This window comes from Plecotus auritus (genome assembly GCF_963455305.1).
Source record: "Plecotus auritus genome assembly, chromosome: 3".
Lineage (NCBI taxonomy): Eukaryota > Metazoa > Chordata > Mammalia > Chiroptera > Vespertilionidae > Plecotus > Plecotus auritus.
This window is the reverse complement of record NC_137772.1, coordinates 187,281,959-187,302,475: the sequence shown is the minus strand read 5'-3', so window position 1 is coordinate 187,302,475 and position 20,517 is coordinate 187,281,959. Positions and strand designations below refer to the sequence as shown.

The 20,517-nt window shown below is 40.8% G+C and overlaps 1 protein-coding gene across 8 annotated transcripts in view; it reads left to right on the top strand.

Annotated features, from left to right (window-relative positions):
• The first annotated feature begins 11,577 nt into the window (after positions 1–11,577).
• The window catches only part of DNM1L (dynamin 1 like), a 46,646-nt gene continuing 37,706 nt past the window's right edge, over positions 11,578–20,517 (top strand). For 4 of the 8 annotated variants that reach the window (XM_080659836.1, XM_080659835.1, XM_080659832.1 and 1 more), the window contains exon 1: positions 11,578–11,828. In XM_080659836.1, the coding sequence (XP_080515962.1) occupies positions 11,727–11,828 (102 nt within the window). In that variant the 5' untranslated portion in view covers positions 11,578–11,726. The remainder of the gene's footprint in view (positions 11,829–20,517) is intronic. The other 4 variants (XM_080659838.1, XM_080659837.1, XM_080659834.1 and 1 more) reach the window with 1 other exon arrangement.

Genomic DNA, 20,517 nt, shown 5'->3' with positions numbered 1-20,517 from the left:
ATGCTCTGAGGTTAAGATGGCACCACATAGTCTCTTTATGGTATTTTCACAAGACACAATATTTTTAGATGATCACTTAAATATATCGTTATCATACACTGAACACAGCTCTGAGTCGCTGATTCTGGGAACTAACTGAAGTCCAAGTCTGTGGGCAAAACTTCACGATGCAACTTCCTGGGGCTTTGAGTTGATTTCAGGGCTTGTGTTCATCTTCTACCAAAGAGTGCAGGTGGTTCTCCGACAAGGACTTAATAATTGTGAAAGCTGATTAGTAACACAAATTTTTAATTCTGCTTAAAGTCATGTTTTAAATGTATAGGTTTCCTTTTTAAATCCAGAAATCCAAGAAAGTCCTCAATCAGGGAGCTTTTGTCAAATTCAGGGTCAAGAACCGAATTCTAATCCAGTCTCTTCTAGTACCTGGCGCTGTGATCTGGGCACATCATTTTACCTCGCCTGGTTTCCTTACTTGTACAATATCATTGTTGGACTAAAATTTAAAATGATGAGAATTGCTAATGTTCCTTTAGGCTCCAGTAGTATAAGATTCTTACTGTTTACTTTTGTTATTCATTGTTCCCCTGATTCTACTTGCCTTTTAAAAAAACCTGTGTTTGGAATCATATGCAAGTATAATTTCATTGTATGTATAATCACTTCTCTTTTTCTAAATGTTCTTCACGTGCTTTGTTAACATAGTGCTGTATGGAGGGTCTGCTCTCTGTGGCTTTTCATCCAGAAGGTTCTGATCGCTCAGCTGAAGCCCATGGGCACAGTGGGTCCTGGAAGGACAAAGAAGGTAGCTGGTGGGCTAAGCATTAGTGCTGATACACATATAGAAGTCCCCTCTGCAAGAGTCAGTTTTTATTCAGGCTGATGGGCTGGGCTGACTGTCAGATAAGGCATTCTAAGTGCTGCATTAGTCACTAAGAAGGCATTTGTAGAGGCCATCTCTGCCCTGGCTGACCTCCCAGGCATGGAGTCTGATTCCTAACCCTCAACACACTTATTGGTACCATCTAGCTGTAAAAAGGCCATGTTTAGCCCTGTAATTTCACTTCCATACATTTAAGGATACCATTAACAAAATTAAAAGACAAAATGCATATTGAGAGAAAATATTTGCAACATCCATGACAGCTTATTTTTCATAATAAACATAAAAAGTTCTTACAAATGAGTATTTTAAAAATGCAATGGGAAAAGTAGGCAAAGAATATGAATAGGTAATTCACAGGAAAAGAAATATAAAGGATCAATATATGCAAAAATTCACTAATGATTGATTTTTTAACCTATTAAGTTAAAAATACAAAAAATATTGATACTACCTTAAGGTGGGTATGGGGAAATGGGTACACCCATAAGCTTTTGCTAGAACTATAAATGGCCAAACCAGTATCTATTTAGATTTTAAAGATGCATACCCTTTGACTTAGCAATTCCACTTCTAAAGAATCTACCCTACTGAAATACTAAAAGTATGAATACAACCATGTATAAAGATATTTTCTGCAACATTATCCATAATGCAATAAATTCAAAGTGATGTATCATCTACCAAGAGAAAAACTATTAAATTATAATCCTTATAAGAGAATGCTATGCAACTATTTGAAAGAATATTTTGGGATTTTTATGTATTGACATGGAAGGTATATAGCAGAGTGAAAAAAACCTATAATCTCACTATAAGTGAAAAAATAGAGCTATATGTATAGTGTGATCTAATTTATACGTTGGTGTCAGAGCAGTGAAAATTATGAACAGAAAGAAGCTACCAACAGTGCTTCTGATCTGGACAGTGTGATCAGAGGTAAGGAGCCTTTCATATTTTGCATTATTTATTTAATGATATTGCTATAAACCAAATTGTGTTGTCTCCGCCCACCCCCCCTCCCCGATATATATATATATATTGTAAATAAGTGTATTTGGAGATAGGGTGTGTGAAGAGGTAATTCATGTTAACTGGTCATAAGGGTGGGGCCCTAATCTGATAGGACTAGAGTCCTTATAAGAAGAGGAAGGGACTCCAGAGGGCGCTCTCTCTCCACACGTGCAGAGAAGAAAGGCTATGGGAGGACACTAGGAGAAGGCAGCCATGTGCAAGCTGGGAAGAAAGATCTTACCAGAAACTAACTTTGCTGGCACCTTGATCTTGGACTTCCAGTCTCTAGACTGAGAAAATAAATGTCTGTTGCTTAAGCCACCCAGTCTGTGGTATCTTGTTATAGCAACATAAGCATACTAATACAGATATGTAGAGATTTTTATACTCTTATTCATGGATAGTCTTTGTTGGGAGAGGACACTGCCCTCTTTTTTTTTTTTTTTTTAGATATTTTAAAAGCCCACTTTAAGAACAAGCTGAACCCACAGGTCAGGAACTTTTCCAATAATGCGTCCATCAGAATTAGGCTGCTGTACTAATGAGGATAATTAACTCCAACTGCTGCAACAGACCTCTAAGTCTTATTCAGAGTGATTTATTGTTCTTGTTACATGTCTAATATGTCTTGGCAGGGAACTCTATTCCATGTAGACACTCAGGGGGCCAGGCTAAGGGTTGACCATCAGGCTACCTCACTCAACATGAAGCTTCAGAGTTTGCCAAAGTGGAGGAAGGGAGCGAGAGGGTGAGCAAGGCTTTTCACTGACCCGGCCCAGAAGAAACACATGCCCCTTCTGCTCACAGTGACGGCAGAACTAGTCACATGGCCCCAATCAGACTGCAAAGGAGGCTGGGGAATAATAATAATAACCATATGAATAGTTAGTGAATAGCAAATGTTCCTGTCATACTCCTGATCATGGATTGAACTGTATTCTCCCCAATAGGTATGTTCAAGTCCTAACCCCCAGTACCTCAGAATATGATCTCATTTGGAAATAAGGTCTTTACAGAGCTAATCAACTTAAATTTCCTTTGAATTGAAATCCTTCTTCTGTCTCCTTTTAAAATGAGGTCATTAGACTGAGCCCTCATCCAATCTATCTATATATATATATAAAATCCTAATATGCAAAGTGCCCCCTTGGGAGTTCGACCGGGATTTCAATCACTCTATATGACATGCATTGACCACCAGTGTGCGGTGCGGAACGAAGGGAGGCCCTGGTTGACAGTCAGCAGCCGCTAAGGACCCTTACCCATGCATGAATTTTGTGCACTGGGCCTCTAGTATCTTTATAAAAGGAGGACGTTTGGACTCAGAGACAGACATGCACAGAAGGGTGTGAACATATGCAGGGAGCAGACTGAGACTGGATTTACATGGCCACAAGCCAAGAAACACTTGGGGTCAACAAGAGCTAGGAGAGCATGGAATAATAGGTTCTCCTGCCCAGCCCTCAAAAGGAACAAATCCTGCTGACATACTGATTTTGGATTTCAGCTTCTAGAACTGTGAGACAATACATTTCTATTGGTTTTTTGTTTGTTTGTTTTTAAAGATATATTTTTATTGATTTTTTACAGAGAGGAAGGGAGAGGGATAGAGAGTTAGAAACATCAATGAGAGAGAAACATCGATCAGTTGCCTCCTGCACACCTCCTACTGGGGATGTGCCCACAACCAAGGTACATGCCCTTGACTGGAATCGAACCTGGGACCTTTCAGTTCGGAGGCCGATGTTCTATCCACTGAGCCAAACCGGTTTCGGCTACATTTCTATTGTTTTAAACCAAACGTTTTGTGGTACTTTGCTACAGGAGCCCTAGGAAATGAATATACTTCTTTATCAAGTTTATGCAGAAAAAGATTTAATACACTGAATTATATCTGTTAGAATGACTAGGCTAGACATTCAGAAATTACTCCCCAAACAACTGGGGCACCAGTGTTACTATTACGTTTACCACGGTCAGGAGCTTACTCTCAGGATCTCTTCACGCCAGCCACTATCTGAGAATCAGCAGGGCACTGTTAGAACCATTAACTCCAGAGCCACGCCATGCCGCCCATGATCTCTGCACAAGCAAAACGGATGCCTTCTGTAACTCTACATCCTCACAGTTTAGTTCAGAATTGAAATCTTGCGTGAATGTGTCTGTTTCATGGAATTAAGATTACATCTAGAACACTTAGTTGCAAAGATATTGGAAATGAATTTTTTGGCTTTTTAGCTTCTGAAGCAAAAAACAACAAAAACCACTACCAACAACAAAAAACAGCCCACAAGGAGGAGATTGAAATACATTTTGAACAAGCCATTCTGTTTTATTTTTCCTTTTATCTTTTTGATTATTTTATGGTTTCCTTAACATCTTTCTTCTGTCTCCTCTTATTGCTCATTCTGCCCTTGGCTATTGTTTAAATCTTTAGTGCCTCTGGTCTAAATTTGTCCAAGGGTCTCCATCTCCATTATCACCCTGGTATACATTACCATTATTTCTACTTGAATTACTGCAACATTCCCTATCTGGTTTCCCATTCTCCCTTACCTCATTCCAATTCAGTGGGAAGAGGGGTGGGTGACCTTTATAAAATTCATGAGATCATGTGTCTCTGCTCACTCTTCTGATTTTCTCCATTACCCTCAGAATACATTTCTAATTCCCCACTCTCCTGAGTTCCCTTCTGACTGACCAGCTATTAGCTTTGCCACTCCCCATCCCCTCACAGACCCTCCTGCTTGATACTTAGCCACACTAAGCTACTTAAAGTAACCAGAATGTATCATTTTATTCCTTCATCTTCACTTTTGCACAAGCTGCTGCGCTCTGACTGGTTTGGAAGTTCTTTATCTTCCTCTTTCTTGGGTCAACTCCTATTCATCCTTTAATCCAGGAAGCCCAGGCTAGATCCTTCTATGTGCCGACCTCAGTTACGCTATCATTTTCTTCTCGAGAGGAGGGAATGAGAAGAAAGGAGAGTTGAGGAGTTTGGAGGAATGCCAATAAATGTGTTTTGTTCTCCTTTGTATCTTTAGTGCTTAATATAGTATTTTTAATGCCTGTTCATCTGTTTTCATTTTTATTTTTGTTTTTGCTACTGGTGTGAATAGAGGCACACATTTAAGACTGCTGTCTGGATTTTGGCTGCATTTTCTACATTTGTATTAACGTGCTAGTATTGCTAATGCTTTTAAAAAACTTATTTTGGTTGTAGGTCACATCCTTAGTAGTTACATTATTCCCATTTCATAGCTCAGGGGTTGGGAGTAAGGTCATGCTTCTTAAAGAGGATTAATTCAGAACTTTTATTCTCATCCTGTACCAGTTCTAAAATAACAACTTACTAGTTTAGTCTCTGACTAGCCCAGGGAAGTATATTTAATATGCAAAACGTTTATTCATCCATCCATCCATTTAGTCAAACATTCAGTGACTGAAGAGGAATTAGAATAAATAAAAGCCACCAGAAAGAAACAAAAAGTCAACTGTTGGATAAACCTTCAGACATATTACATATGCTGTGCATAGCACTGTGTGATAGACTACCTTAGTCACTGATTTACTGTGTCACTGATGTGTGTTATTATCCATTATAATCTGTTCTTATAACTCAAATTGACTTGTGCTGCCCCCTACTGTTTGGATGAACTTGTTGAGGAATTAGAGTGAAGATGTTCAAAGTCTCTACTAGACCTGGCTGCTGAAGAGAGAATTGCAGGGCAGATGTCCCTTTTGCTTACCAGTGTACTCGTGAGCTTCTGATACACAAAGCTAGCTCACAGGGGCTGAAAAGCTGTACGTCTCTCAGCATAAGTGTGAGCTAATGGAGTTGGTGTAGGGAAGACAAAAAGGAAGCCTGAAATACAGAGAAAGGAAATTTGAAGGGCTTTTAAGAACACCAAACAACATTTTGTGAGACTACTGAGGAATTCCCAGAGACAGGGTAAAGTCGTTTAAGACCGGGATGTCTAACATAGAAATTTTCAGTTTTTGGCATTACCGTGATGTAGAAATCACTCTATTATTTCAAACAGTTAAATATGTCACATGTTTGAGGGTGGAAGGATTAAAAGAAAGGCAAAGTTCTATTGGTGTATGTGTGTGAAACAAAAGGGAAAAAATAGTCTAGGGAGATGCAAGGACTTTACTGCTGTTTTATTTTTATTTTTTACTTTCAATTTTATTTTGTGTTGGTTTCAGGGGTACAGCTGAGTAGTTAGATAATCATATACTTTACATAGTGTCCTCAATATTTCCAATACCCAACTGGCACCATACATAGTTATTGCAATATTATTGACTATATTCCCTGTGCTTTACCATCCATGTGACTATTTTATAAAAAATACTTTGTATTGATTTTACAGAGAGGAAGGGAGAGGGATAGAGAGAAACATTGATGAGAGAGAAACATCAATCAGCTGCTGCCCTTGACCGGGATTGAACCTGGAACCCACCAGTCCACAGGCTGACGCTCTATCCACTGAGCCAAACTGGTTAGGGCATGACTGTTTTATAACTACCAATTTGTACTTCTTTTTTAAAAAATATTTTTATGGATTTAAAAAAATACATTTTTTATTGATTTTAGAGAGGAAGGGAGAGAGAGATAAAAAGATCAATGATGATAGAATCATCGTTTGGCTGCCTCCTACACACCCCCCACTGGGGATCAAGCCCACAACCTGGGCATGTGCCCTGACCAGGAATCGAACCGTGACCTCCAGGTTCATAGGTCGACGCTCAACCACTGAGCCATGCCAGCTGGGCTTTTTATGGATTTTTTTAAAGAGAGAGGAAGGGAGATGGAGAAACGTCAATATGAGAGTGAAACATGGATTGCTGCCTCCTACTTGGGGGATTGAGCCCCAAACCCAGGCAGGTGCCCTGACCAGGAATTGAACCTGCAACCCTTTGGGGCACAGGACAAAACCCAAGCAACGGAGCCACACTGACCAGGGCCAATTTATACTTCTTATTCCTTTCACCTCTTTCCCCCAGTCCCTCAAACACCCTCCCCTATGACAACCACCATTTCACTCTCTATGAAGACTCTACTACTCTTAATTGTATTGTCACATTGCCCTCTAATAGGCTGTCGGTATCTCACCAGATTCAATTGCTGGCTTCTGACCCACCTGACCCACTCCACCCTCTGCAGACAATTTCCTGCACCCGCTGACAATATTTGAGCTAATTGATTAAAGCTGTTTATCATCGTTGCAAAACACTGGCAGTTTCCAAGATACGGCAAAGAGGTATTAAGACATGGATAATGGCAGCTTGGCTAAGACTGATAATCAAAATGTTGGCATAAAATTAATTTGAATACCTATGCTATAAAAAATCATCTGAATGGTCTTTTGCAAGAACTATTAAAATTGTCTCAGTTTTTAATTTAATTTAAAATGAACTTTCTCTTATTAGGAATTTTAAGTTAGAACAAAGCCAGCCCTAGCAAAGTAACATGGCCGTGGCAGCTCTTCTGATGAGGAGTCTTACGCCAGGCCAGTCTAATTTGTTTTGGCTGGTTTGATTGAAAATCTTAGTTGCAATTGTACCCATTACTTAAATCCTTGCTATTCCAGATTTTCCAAGTAAATAAAGGAACCCCAACCCCATGTTTATTAGAGTGGTATTAGGTAACAAGCATCATACGAAGTAGTGGAGATAACTAGCTAAATAGGACACTTCTCTCAGCGAGATCACTGTTGGCTAAGAAGGAAGGACATGTTACTGTCATGTGCACAGTCGTCCCCCCCCCCCCCCCCCCCGCTCTCCTGTTTCAAATACTCTTCCTGGCTGAGACCCATATGCCTAATAGGTAATTAATAAATATGTGTTGAACAAATGAAGGAATGAATGAAGAAACGAGGCTGTATGTATAGAGGTTAAAAGTTGGACAAATAGCCCCTTTTGATCCCAGCTCTGCCACATACTAGCTTTGTAAATGTATCACTTCACTTAAACCCCTGAAGCATCAATTTCCACATCTATAAACCTATCCCACAAGGCAATTGTAAAATAGTGCAGTGCCTCACATACAGTAAGCACTCAATAAAGAATGGTTTCATAACATTGTGTGAAAGGAGCAACAAGCAAAAGAGGGAGTGATTCGCTCTGGGAATTAGAATTCCTAGATTCTATGCTATAGATGTACATTTAGAAATAGGAAACAATTGCTGGATTCAGAAAAAACATTTTATGATGAATAAGGAGTCTATTTTACAAAACAATTTATTTCACTTGGTAGGAAGTATGATCCTTGAAGACAATGACTCACATCATTATAGCTCCACAATGAGAGAGAAAATTCTCTGGTTTACTCAAGTTAAAAAATTTCAGGGAGGACTTCTAAATGGCCTTGCTTGGGTGATTCATCCCCTGACTGATTGCCTTAACCTGGTATGGTAGGCAGAAATAGGGCCCCTGTGACATGTCCATGCCCTAATTCTTGGAACCTGTGGACTTTACATGGCAAAGGGACTTGGCAGATATAATGAAAGGTACACACTTTTCAGTGGGGAGGTTGTCCTACGTTATCCAGGTGGGCCAATCTAATCATGGGCACTTAAAAAGCAGAAAACCTTTCCTGGCTGTGGTCAGAGAGAGAGGTGATGACAATGAAGGGTCAAGGCAATGTGACACTGCTAGCTTTGAGGATGTAGGAAGAGGGTCAAGAGTTAGGAATGTGAGCAGTCTCAAATCTGGAAAAGGCGAGGAGACGACTCTTCTGTGGACACTAGAAAGGAATGCAGCCCTGTGATACCTTGACCTTAGCTCAGGGAGAGCAGAGTTGGACTTGGGACCTACAAGGCTATAAGTAATACATTTTTGTTGTTTTCAGCTACTATGTTTGTGGTAATTTGTTAAGGCAGCAATAGGAAACTCATACACCAGGGAAAAGGTGGAAACCTAGTTTCAGTTCCTCCCCAAATTCACTCAACCTCATCAGCCCAGAGGCAGCTTGCTCAGTGAGATCCCCAGCAGCCTCCACCTCTGCCTGGTCATCTCATTCACAGGAATAAATTGATTTGAGGGAATGAAGTAGATGATGAAGGGGGGGGGGGGCGGAGAGGGAGGGAGGGGAAGAGAGAAAGAGAGAGAGAGAAGGTAGGGATAATTCAGATGCTGCTTGAGCCCACGTTTCCAGTTGTTTTTGAGGCCAAGGTCATGCTAGCCGTGTGGTTGTACAAGTTAAGTAGCTCCTCTTTTTGAGTCCATTGGTTTGAGTTAAATTTCTGTGACCTGCAACCAAGCAGTTCTGCCTAAATCATAAACCTATAGTGAGAGAGGGATGGCTGAGGGAGGAGTTTGTTTTTTTAAAGCCTTTGGAGACAGTACCTGATAATGGCTTAATTTGATTTCATAGCAACCCACTGAGAAACACATTATCCTACTTTAGATGAGAAAAGTCATACTTACTGGCTAAGTGGCTTTCCCACAAGCAAGAGTGTTCTGAACTTAAAATGGGAAAAGCCATGGTTTGCTTTGTCTCCAGGGAAACACATTGCACATAGAGTATCCTGCCTTACGTGTTTTTTTTTTTTTTTTTTAATGTTATCAAATTAGAGCCACTCTTTTTCAAGGCCTCACCACTTCCTGTTTCTCTATCCTCAAACACTTTAATGTGCCAAATAAACTCAACGCTCTAGTGTCTAAACAAGTACTGGACAAACCTGCTTAAACATAATGTGGTGGTACAGATAGAACTTTTGAGCACTAGCTATGTGATCCTTCTTCCTTCTCCTAAAAAAAAAAAAAAAAAAAAAAAATTAAAAGCAGTCACGATTATTCCTGAAGCATGTTAATAGAAGGCTCTGGATGTTCCATCACAAGAGATATTTTATCATTTCAATTGAAATATGTAATGTCTTGTAAAATTCATGACATGTCTTTCCTGGAATATATCTTATGCTTGCTCTTTTAATTTTGCCATTAGCAGTTAGGAAAAGACTATGTCTATTGGTGCCGCAAATAAGCGAAAAGGTTGTAGTGGCATCATTTTTGCCCCAGGGCAGCTTGCCCCTATGAAACAGTTCCTGGTTATGGTCATGGAGTGTCACCATGCGCATACCTGCTCTTTGGTCTGTTCTGTTTTTTTGGAGTTTTGAAAATGTTTCCTCACTTTGTCTCTGAAAGTTTTGTTTTTAAGAAGAATCAAAGAAGGAATTGTTCATAAAACGTGTTAAGATACCAAACCACCACTAGTGGACCTTCAGGACTTAGTTTCATTCATTTGTTCAAAAATATGTATTGAGTACCCACCATCAAGCATGTTCCTCAGGGCGACTGTGGATGGCTGTGCTGGTGAATGGTATCTACTGAAGTTGTGTACTGCACTGCTGGTGGTCCTTGCCCTCCTGGGGATTAAATCTAGTGACTTCTAGGAAGTCATGCTTGAACTTTCCTCTCTCTCAGACTATGCTCCATAATACACCCAATTATAGGACTACCCACTGATTTAAAATAGTCCTCCGTTAGATTGTAAACTCAAAGGGGTTGAGATTTTGATTCCCTTGTCACTTTCTAGGGGCTAGGGATACATCAGTGAGTTAAATAATATAAATCTCTGGCTGCTAGCAGCTGATAATGTAGTAAAAGTGAGAGAACGTAAACAAGTTCAATGTGTAGCATGCTAGATGGGGATAAATGCTATGGAGGAAAATAAAGTAGGAAAGGGGGCTTTCTCCTCACCTACTTTGGTCTTTGCTTAAATGTCACCATTTTTTACTTTGAGATAGGAAACCTTGGAGGCTTGGAGAGATACTATCTGTCTAAAAAGAAAAACAACATTTAGGAATAGAACAGTAGGCACACTTAGCAAAAAGCTAGTAAGGCAGTTATCAGATCTCCACTTTGTAGGGAATCAGGCCACACAGCAAATAACGTTTTATACCGTATATAGAGAACAAGGACACAGCCTTTCCCCTCTAAAACTGACACTCTTTCTTTCTGAACACATTTTTACAAAAATCCTGGAGAACCGTGTTCAATCCGGGCTGGTTTTGTTATTTATTTTTTAAAAATATATTTTATTGATTTTTTTTTTTTTACAGAGAGGGAGAGAGATAGTTAGAAACATCAACGAGAGAGAAATATTGTGAGAGAGAAACATCGATCAGCTGCCTCCTGCACACCCCCTACTGGGGATGTGCCCGCAACCAAGGTACATGCCCTTGACCGGAATCCAACCTGGGACCCTTCAGTCCGCAGGACAACGCTCTATCCACTGAGCCAAACCGGTGGTTTTGTTATTTTTGCAAAATAGCACCCCACGCAGTCTACTATTAGCCTACAGACCTTTTGCACCTGGCTGGGGTGTCTGAGGCTAGGAGCTATTTAAGCCTTTCCAACCCGTCCTTATTGATATCTTGGATAATCAAGAGATTCAGCTGTACTTAACACATATTCGGCATTTTCCCACCCAATACGCCTCAAGCACGGCATAACTGCATTTCTTCCCTCCTACTCCCCAGGCTTAACTCCGTAGTCTTTTGACAAGAGCCTGGAAAGTATCCAATAACAAGCAGTCCGCCCTCTCCCGCTCCGGGTGTGCCCGCGCCGCGCAGCCTTCTGGAAGCTGTAGGCCCTGGCGTTCCTCCGCTGCAGAACTACAACTCCCGGCAGGCTTTGTTCCCTGCTACCTCCCTCTTAGCGCACGGCTTGCCGGGAGGGGGCAGGTAGCAGCCGGGCGGGCACCAATGGGTACTGGCTCCCGAGGAGAGGGCGGAGGAGAGGAGGAAGGAGGCGGAATCTGGGCCGGCCCCGGCCCCATTCATTGCCGCGGCCCGCCGGGCGGGGGTCCCGTGTTCTCGGAGTCATGGAGGCACTAATTCCTGTTATCAACAAGCTCCAGGATGTCTTCAATACTGTGGGCGCCGACATCATCCAGTTGCCTCAGATAGTCGTGGTGGGGACGCAGGTGAGAGACGAGGGCGCCGTCCGCCCAGGCCAAAGCCCGGGGCGCAGGCCTGGTCGGGGCTGCGGCGCGCACGCTCCCGGGCGGCCTTGGCGGCCTGTGGGGCGAGGGCGCTGCTTGGGGCCGGGACTGCCTGGGCTCTGCCGCGCCTGCCGCCTGGGCTGTCTCGCACCGGGGCTGGACTCGGGGCCTGGCCGGGAGGCGAGGGGCGGAGCCGGCGCGGCAGGCTTGGCGGGTCCCAGGGGCGGGGTGGGGTAGGGAAGAGCCGGCGGGCGGAACTGGAGTCCTCCGGGACCGGGCGCGGCTCTCCCCGCGGGCCGCTGCTTCCAAGGGCACTTGGGGGACGCGCGGTGCACGCGGGGCACACTGGCTCGTGGAGGGCCGGCCAGCCCCTTCTCGGTTGGTTTCACGGCCGTGCGGTGTTTTCTTTCCCTCCTTGCTTTGCTGAGGGGCTGCGGGATCCGTTCTGGACCCGCGTGCGGGCGGGGCTGACAAGGCCGCTACTGTGTAGCACCTGAGTGTTTTTCTGCAGTGCAATCTATCCCTGCAAGGTTTCGAGAACGCCGAAAGCAGTTTAACACAAATAAAAGCCAGAAACAAACAAACAAACAAACCCAAATCTGAGTGTTAAGAAGGAATGTCCTATTTTTCTGCATAGGCTGTGGTTTTGTCTTGCATCTGAGTTGGGCATCAAGGTTCTCTGGTCTCTTACAGATAACAATTTTTTATATGCAGTATGAAGAAATAATGGTATTTCTAGAGTGACAGAGAAGTGTAAGTTTCATTTTCTCTGCCTGCTGCTTTTCTTGGTTGAAGAGGAATCAGGACATTTATTAGAGTTCAGAGAAGCGCATTTTAGAGATTACTTAGTATATTGATTTTAAATGCTTTTATTTCTTAGTGATCTTTTCTGTAGAGAAAAGGGACGGTTTCCCGGTTATTTTCCGTGTGGTGAATCGCTACATCTTGCTACAAAATTAAAGTGTAGAGTGTTAGTATTATGACAGGGAACTTAATGTTCAAAGTACTATATGTATGGAGCGTATTCAAACACTGGAAACCTTGGAAACCATGGACATCCTATACTGTGTGCGTGTGCTTTTAATTAGTTCAAGCAATAGAAATTATTTCAAAAGTAAATTTCCTTGGTCTGTTATAAGATCTGTATAGATTCTGCTCAGTCCTGTCTACACATATAGATGGTGTCCAAAAAAATGTATATACACACTTTGAATGTATACATACACTTTTCAATAATTATAAAGGCAGTTTTTGTTAAAATACATTTCATTTTCAAAATTGAGCTATCAGCTGTTAAAGTGTGTATACATTTCTCTGGGACACCCTGTAGTAGTATTTGTAACTCTTAGTATTTGTAATGATTGATGACTCTGAATCATCAATATATAGCAAGTTATAACTAGTATTTTTATTAAGCATATTTTCTTACTACAGTGTTCTTATTCCTAGCCCCTGTAACAGTCTGGGGTATGTAGTAGGTGTTCCATAAATATTTTGAATGAATATTATTCACTGTAAGTAGAAAATATTTTTAAAACAATGGTACTTTTATAATCAAAACCTATTTTTGTAAGTGAATTAGAGGTGATATAAATTAAATCTTTGCTAGTAATTTGGAAGTGCTTCCTAGTGGTAGATCAGAAGTTTTCTATATACTTTTAAGAGATTCTCAAGGCTTTTTAAGCTTGAAGCAGAAAAAGAATCTATATTGTGTGTGCACTATAGTGTGCTAGCATGAATAGTTTAAAGTCAAGAAGAATTTTTTGCCGCTCTGTTGACTAATGAGTTTGCTGACCACTGCCCTAACCCAAGCATGTGCCCTGGCCAGGAATCCAACCAGCAACCAACTGAGCCTAAGGGCCAGGGCACATGCTTGGGTTAGGGCAGTGGTCAGCAAACTCATTAGTCAACAGAGCGGCAAACCGTGGCTCACGAGCCCCGCAGTTTGCCCACCACTGGGTTAGGGGCTTTGATGCCTTGTAGAGGAACTGCAGGAGGCAGCTGATCAATGTTTCACTCTCACATAGATGTTTCTCTCTCTCTCTAAAAATCAGTCAATGGAGAGGCAGGGTAGAAAAGTAAAGATCTCAACATTATGAAAACCATTAACATGTGCTAGCAAAAACCTGGTAGTGACAGTTAACATGCCACATTTGCATGTTGATGATTGAAATTACTCAGAAGGAAAATTACTTGATTTAATCAGGGCTGTCTCCATTTAGGTCTTTATTAGCTGAAATTCAATCCTTTATTCAGGTACAGAAGAAATACCAACAGAAAAATGTCTTTGTTCCATATTTCCTCACTATGTTGGAAAACCTCTTCTACTTGATTTGAATATAAGTACATCACTACTATGTCATCTATGCCTTTAATGTTGTGTAATTTATATATACGTATATGTATGTGTGTGTATACAGCACACACCTCACATTTATATTTAATGGAGTACCGTACAGTGAGTGAGTTCCAGACATAAAAGTGTTCTGTCTTTTAGTCTTTTAGTTCTGACTGGTAAACTCAGTGGCAGTGATCATGTCTTCATAAAACAGATAGTCTCTTACACATACCTATACCTTAATGGCTGCAAGTCCTATTTTATTGAACTTTTTAGAACAATGTTTCTCAAACTTAATGTATGTTAGAACATTTTGAAAATAAGTTTCTTGGACTCCATCCTCAGAGATTTTGATTTACTATGTCTGGGGTGGGCCAGGCACCACAGGTGATTCTGATGTAGATGGTTCATAGATTCTGATTTGAAGTATATTAGTGAGTCTTTGATTTTAAAATGAGTAAAACTGGAAAAAACCCCCAAAACAACAGGGAAGGGAAGCTGAGTCTCAGGGCATACCTACCATCCAGTAGCATGTTGCTTTTGGTGGCCCAAGCAGCCTTTGCTGACCCCTAACCCTTTGATTTATTAAATTGCCCAATACTTATTTGGGGCCTAGAGATTTGGAGGAGTTGAGAAGAGGGAATCATGCTTACAGATGTCAATCATTAAGAGATTTTATGATTTAGCTAAATAAATTGCTTTCCTCTTTCTCTAGCTGAGATCTTTTGTGTGGAAAGAACAGAAAATGGGGAGAGAAAAGGTTGGTGCTTTTAACCAGGGTGTACTTTGCAAGTGGAGGAGGAGATACGACTTAAATAACTTCTATGAGTCAACTTGAGAAATTTAATCACCATTTCTTCAATTAAGAATTGGAAGGGGGAGCCCTCTAGCATGTAATCTAAGCACCAGCCAGGATAGGAATCAAAGTGCAGATAACATGAACCTGAGACCCTGGCTCAGTGTTGCTAGAGATGTATTTTTTCCTTTGCCTTTATTTCAGTGATTTCAGCAGTATATCTTCAGTAATTCAAACAAATGCAAAAAGAAAAGTAATCTTGTTTTTTTTAAAAAAATATATTCTTACTGATTTCAGAGAGGAAGGGAGATAGAAACATCAATGATGAGAATCATTGACCAACTAACTGCCCCCTGCACTCCCCGTACTGGTGATCGACCCTGCAACCCAGGCTTGTGCCCTTGACTGGAATCGAACCTGGGACCCTTCAGTCCTCAGGCTAATGCTCTATCCTCTGAGCCAACCAGCTAGGTCTGGAATCTTGGGTTTTAAATGACCAATTTGCAAATCAATGTTATTTTATTTAGCATTTTAAAAATTGAAATATAATTCATATAAAATTCACCATTATAAAGTTTACAATTCAGTGGTTTTAGTATATACACAAGATTGTGGAACTACCCCCACCAGTTCCAGAACATTTTCATTACCCTAGAAACTCTACCCATAAGCAGTCACTCGCCATTTTGCCGTACCCCCAGCCCTGGTGACCACTAATCTACTTTCTGTTTCTGTGGATTTGCCTATTCTGGACATTTCATATAAATGGCTTCTTTTTTAAAAAAAATTAAAATTTTAATTTAAAATTAATGATTCACTAAACACATAAACTTGGAAAATTAAGCATTTCTAATAGTCTGTCAATGTCATTCCAAAATATTCTCTGTAAATATATAAAGATAGATAAGTATACAGGTGTGTTTGCAAATATGGAACCATATTTTACATGATTTACATTTAGTTTTGATTATCTCAGTATTTAAATGCATATGTAAACATTCAATTTATTTCATATTTAATACTCATAACCAACTTTATTTTAACAGTTATCTCTCTGCACTTTATTTTATTACTTATTTTCATGAAGAATAGATACTTTCAACACTATTTAAATTGTTCCAAGATCCACAGAAAAAGAATGGAAATTACTAAGTTATTTATTTATTTTTATATCTTTATTGTCGAGAGTATTACAGATGTCCCCCCTGCCCCCCCCCCCCATTGCCCTCCATCACCCGAATCCCACCCCACCCCAGGCCTTCACCACCCTATTGTCTGTGTGCATGGATTATGTATGTAAGTGTTTTGGTTGATCTCTTCCTTCTCCCCTCCCCACTTCCCTCTAAGATTCATCAATCTGTTCCATGTTGCCATGCCTCTAGTTCTATTTTATTAATCATTTTATTTTATTAATCATTTTATTTTATTTTCATTAGATTTCTTGTTCATTTTAATTTTTATATTCTATTGTTGATAGATATGTATTTATTGCCATTTTATTGTTCATATTTTTAATCTCTCTGCTTCTTTTTCTTCTTCCTCTTCTTCTTAAATAAGACCCTTTAACATTTCTTGTAATACTGGTTTGGTGCTGATGAACTCCACTCCCCTCTGGCCTGCAAAGTTTCTGTTGAGAAATCAGCTGACAGTCATATGGGTGCTCATTTGTAGGTAACTAATGGCTTTTCTCATACTGCTTTTAAAGTTCTCTCTTTGTCTTTAACTTTTGGCATTTTAATTATGGTGTGTCTTGGTGTAGGCCTCTTTGGTTTCATCTTGTTTGGGACTCTGCACTTCCTGGACTTCTAAGTCTATTTCTTTAACCAGAAAGGGGAAGTTTTCTGTCATTTTTTTCTTCAAACAGGTTTCCAATTTCTTGCTCCATCTCTTCTCTTTCTGGCACTCCCATGATGCGAATGGTGGTAAACTTGAAGTTATCCAGAGGCTCTCTTCATATTTTTTGGATTCTTTTTTCTTTTTGCTCTTCTGATTGGGTGTGTTTTGCTTTCTCATATTCCAGATCGCTAATTTGATTCTTGGACTCTTCTATCCTACTGTTTATTCCCTGTAAATTATTCTCATTTCAGTTAGTATGTCCTTCATTTCTGACTGATCCTTTTTTCATGTCTTTGATGTTCTCACTAATTTCCTTGACATTCTCACTAAATTCCTTGAAGCTCTCATTGAGTCCCTTCAAATCCTTATAACCATTGTTTTGAACGCTACACCTAATAGTTTGCTTGCTTCCATTTCATTTAGTTCTTTTTCTGGAGATTGCTTTTGTTCTTTCATTTGTGACATGTTTCTTTGTCTCTACATTTTGGCTGCTTTCCTGTGTTTGTTTTTATGTTTTAGGTAGAGCTCCTAATTCTCCTGGAATTGGTGGAATGGCCTTGTGTAGTAGGTATCCTGTAGGATCCAGTGGCTCAGCCTCCCCAGTCACCTGAGCTGGGCACTCTAGGTGTGACCCTGTGTGGGCTGTGTGCACTGTCCTGTTGTATTTGAGCTGTGATTGCTGTTGGTGTCACTGGAAAGAATTGACCCCCAGGTCAATTGGCTGTGAGCTCAGCTGTGACTGCAGCAAAAGAGCTGCTGTGCAGGAGACACCCCTATGGAGCAGAACTTGCTTCATTGGGGCTGTGGTGCTCACCGAGTCTGCCCCTGGAGTGTGTCACTTGTGGATATGTAGAGCTGTAATCTGGTATGTTCTGAAGCTGACTGCTGGGTGCACTGACACTGGGGCAAAGTCAGCCACTGCCTGTGACCTGCCTGGGACCACCTGGCAGGAGCTACAGAGCGATCTGAAGATGGCTGCTACTTGTGTTGGGCTAGGACAGTGGTCAGCAAGCCGTGGCTCGCAAGCCACATGCGGCTCTTTGGCCCCTTGAGTGTGGCTCTTCTACAAAATACCACGGCCTGGGCGAGCCTATTTTGAAGAAGTGGCGTTAGAAGAAGTTTAAGTTTAAAAAATTGGGCTCTCAAAAGAAATTTCAGTCGTTGTACTGTTGATATTTGGCTCTATTGACTAATGAGTTTGCCGACCACTGGGCTAGGAGGTGCCCAGGAGAGGCCATGCTGTGAACCTTGGCAAGCTGTGGCTAGTGCTGGGTCTGGGGCCACTTACTGAGGTATGAGTTTGCTGCAGCCAGCTACTGCTTGTTTGAGAGATTTTAGAGAAGTCTGAAGCCTGAGTCAGAAAAGGCCATTCATATGGGGAAAGACATTACAAACAGCTTGGGTGGGGCTGCAAATTGGGTGGCATGGGATCTCATGGAATCACCAGGGCAGGATGAACAGTGTAGGCCAGGTTGATGGAGACAGATATGGTGCCTGTCAGTCAGCTCTGGGGTATGGGGATGGGGGTGGGGGAATAGGAGGGTTGTCCTAGCACTTTTGTCTGGGAGAAAGCTGCCCCTGAGTTCTTGCCCTGATGCTCTGTCCCTGGATCCTTTCAAGCTATTGCCCCAGTGCTGGAGCTCAGAGGGAGTGAGTCCAAGTAAGTCTGTGGGTGGGCCCTTTAAGCGGAACTGCCTGGGGCTCCAGCAGCCTCCATGTGGCTCAGCTAAATTCCCACTGATTTTTACAGCCTGAAGTTACAGGGAATTCTCTTCCTGGCTCTGGAACCCTGGACTGGGGTCCTGGTGTGCAGCTCTGACCCCTTACTCCTCATGGGAGGCCTCTGCAGCCGAGAAATTTCTCCAGATTAAAAGCACACCACACGTGGGTGTCAGACCAGCCTGTTCCTCGCTTCTATCCCTCCTACCAGTCTCAGTGTGCTTTGTTCTTTAATTCTCTATATTTGTAGGATTTCCATTCAGCCAGATTTCAGGTAATTCTGAATGATCGTTGTTCTGTATTTTAGTTGTAATCTTGATGTGGTTGTGGGAGAATGTGAGTACCTGTGTTTACCTATACCACCATCTTGGTTCCTCCCCCACTTTTTCTTTAAATTAAAATTTTATTTTTTAATTAGTTTACATTCAATATTATTTTGTATTAGTTTTAGGTGTATAGCATACATGTCTGGCTTCTTTTGCTCAGCTTTAGAGATGCTTCCATGTTGTTGCATATATTTGTATTTCATTATTTTTTATGGCTGAATAATATTCCATTGCAGCAATTTTTAACTGGTGTGCTGTAAGAATTTTTAAAACATGCAGTGCCTGACTATTTAGTCATGGGCACCGACCTTAGGTTGTCAAATAAAAAAATGACAACAGCCAACACAACACTAGCTGTCCAGTGTTCATGAGTAAAATTATATATTTTTTCATTTTTTTGTCAGATTAGCCAAAAGATATACTTTTTCATGTGCCACAGAATTTTAGTAATTAGTTTATGTTTGCCATGAAATGAAGAAAAAGGTTGAAAAATAACTTCCATTGTATAGATATGGCAGAGTTTATTTATCATTCATTAATTGGTGGACATTTGGTTAAGATGAATAATGCTGCCATGAACATTCATTTACAAGTTTTTTGTGTGAATGTGTTTTCAGTTTGCTTGGGTATATACCTAGAAGAAGTGTTGCTGAGTTGTATGATAATTCTATGTTTATCTTTTTGAGGAACCACCAAACTGTTTTCCACAGTAGCTATACCATTTTACATTCCCACCAGCAATGTTGAATTGGCATTTCCATTTCTGCAAACAAGGCCATTGGGATTTGATACAGATTGTGTTGAGTCTGTAGATTACATTGGGGAGTATTGCTATCTTAATATTAAATCAAATATAGAATCTTCAGTTGATAGTTTTTATTTTTTTCAACACTTTAAGTCATGATGAGAAAATTTTTGTATCTATTGTTAATCTTGAGGATCTCTTATACATGTGTTGCTGTATAGTGCTCTCTTATTGCTTTCAATCTTTGTTAACAGTTTGATTATAATTGCTTTCCTACATGGAGTTAATTGAGCTTCTTCATTATGTAGATTAATATAACATACTATTCTTTCCTACTTTCATGCAAAAAGGGGGGATTTTTGTGGATATTAAAAGTTCATGGCCTTATTAGATACCTGGATCGCACTCATTTCTTGTATGTTTTAGACAGCACTGGGTCAGTAGTTTTATTAACCCCCAAAATGCTGTTAGGTCTGCAGCACTTTAGCCAGTTTGGATCTTGTATAATTGGAGTGTTAATATTATTGAGTTATATGTGCAATAATTATTCCATAGAAGAACCACAGTTTAACACCATAAATTATGAAGTAGTTTAAATTTCAGATTTAAATTTTGCCAATGATGGCATGGCCGGCGTGGCTCAGTGTTTGTGTTCACCTGTGATCCAGGAGGTCACGGTTCGATTCCCAGTCACAGCACATGCCTAGGTTGTGGGCTCGATCCCCAGTATGGGGTGTGCAGGAGGCAGTCGATCAATGCTTCTCTCTCATCATTAATGTTTCTCTCTCTCTCCCCCTCTCCCCTCCTCTCTGAAATTTATAAAAATATATTTAAGAAAAAATAAATTTTGCCAACAGGTAGAGAATTTGACCTATACAGTAAAAACATTTTAGCTTATTTTAAATACCATT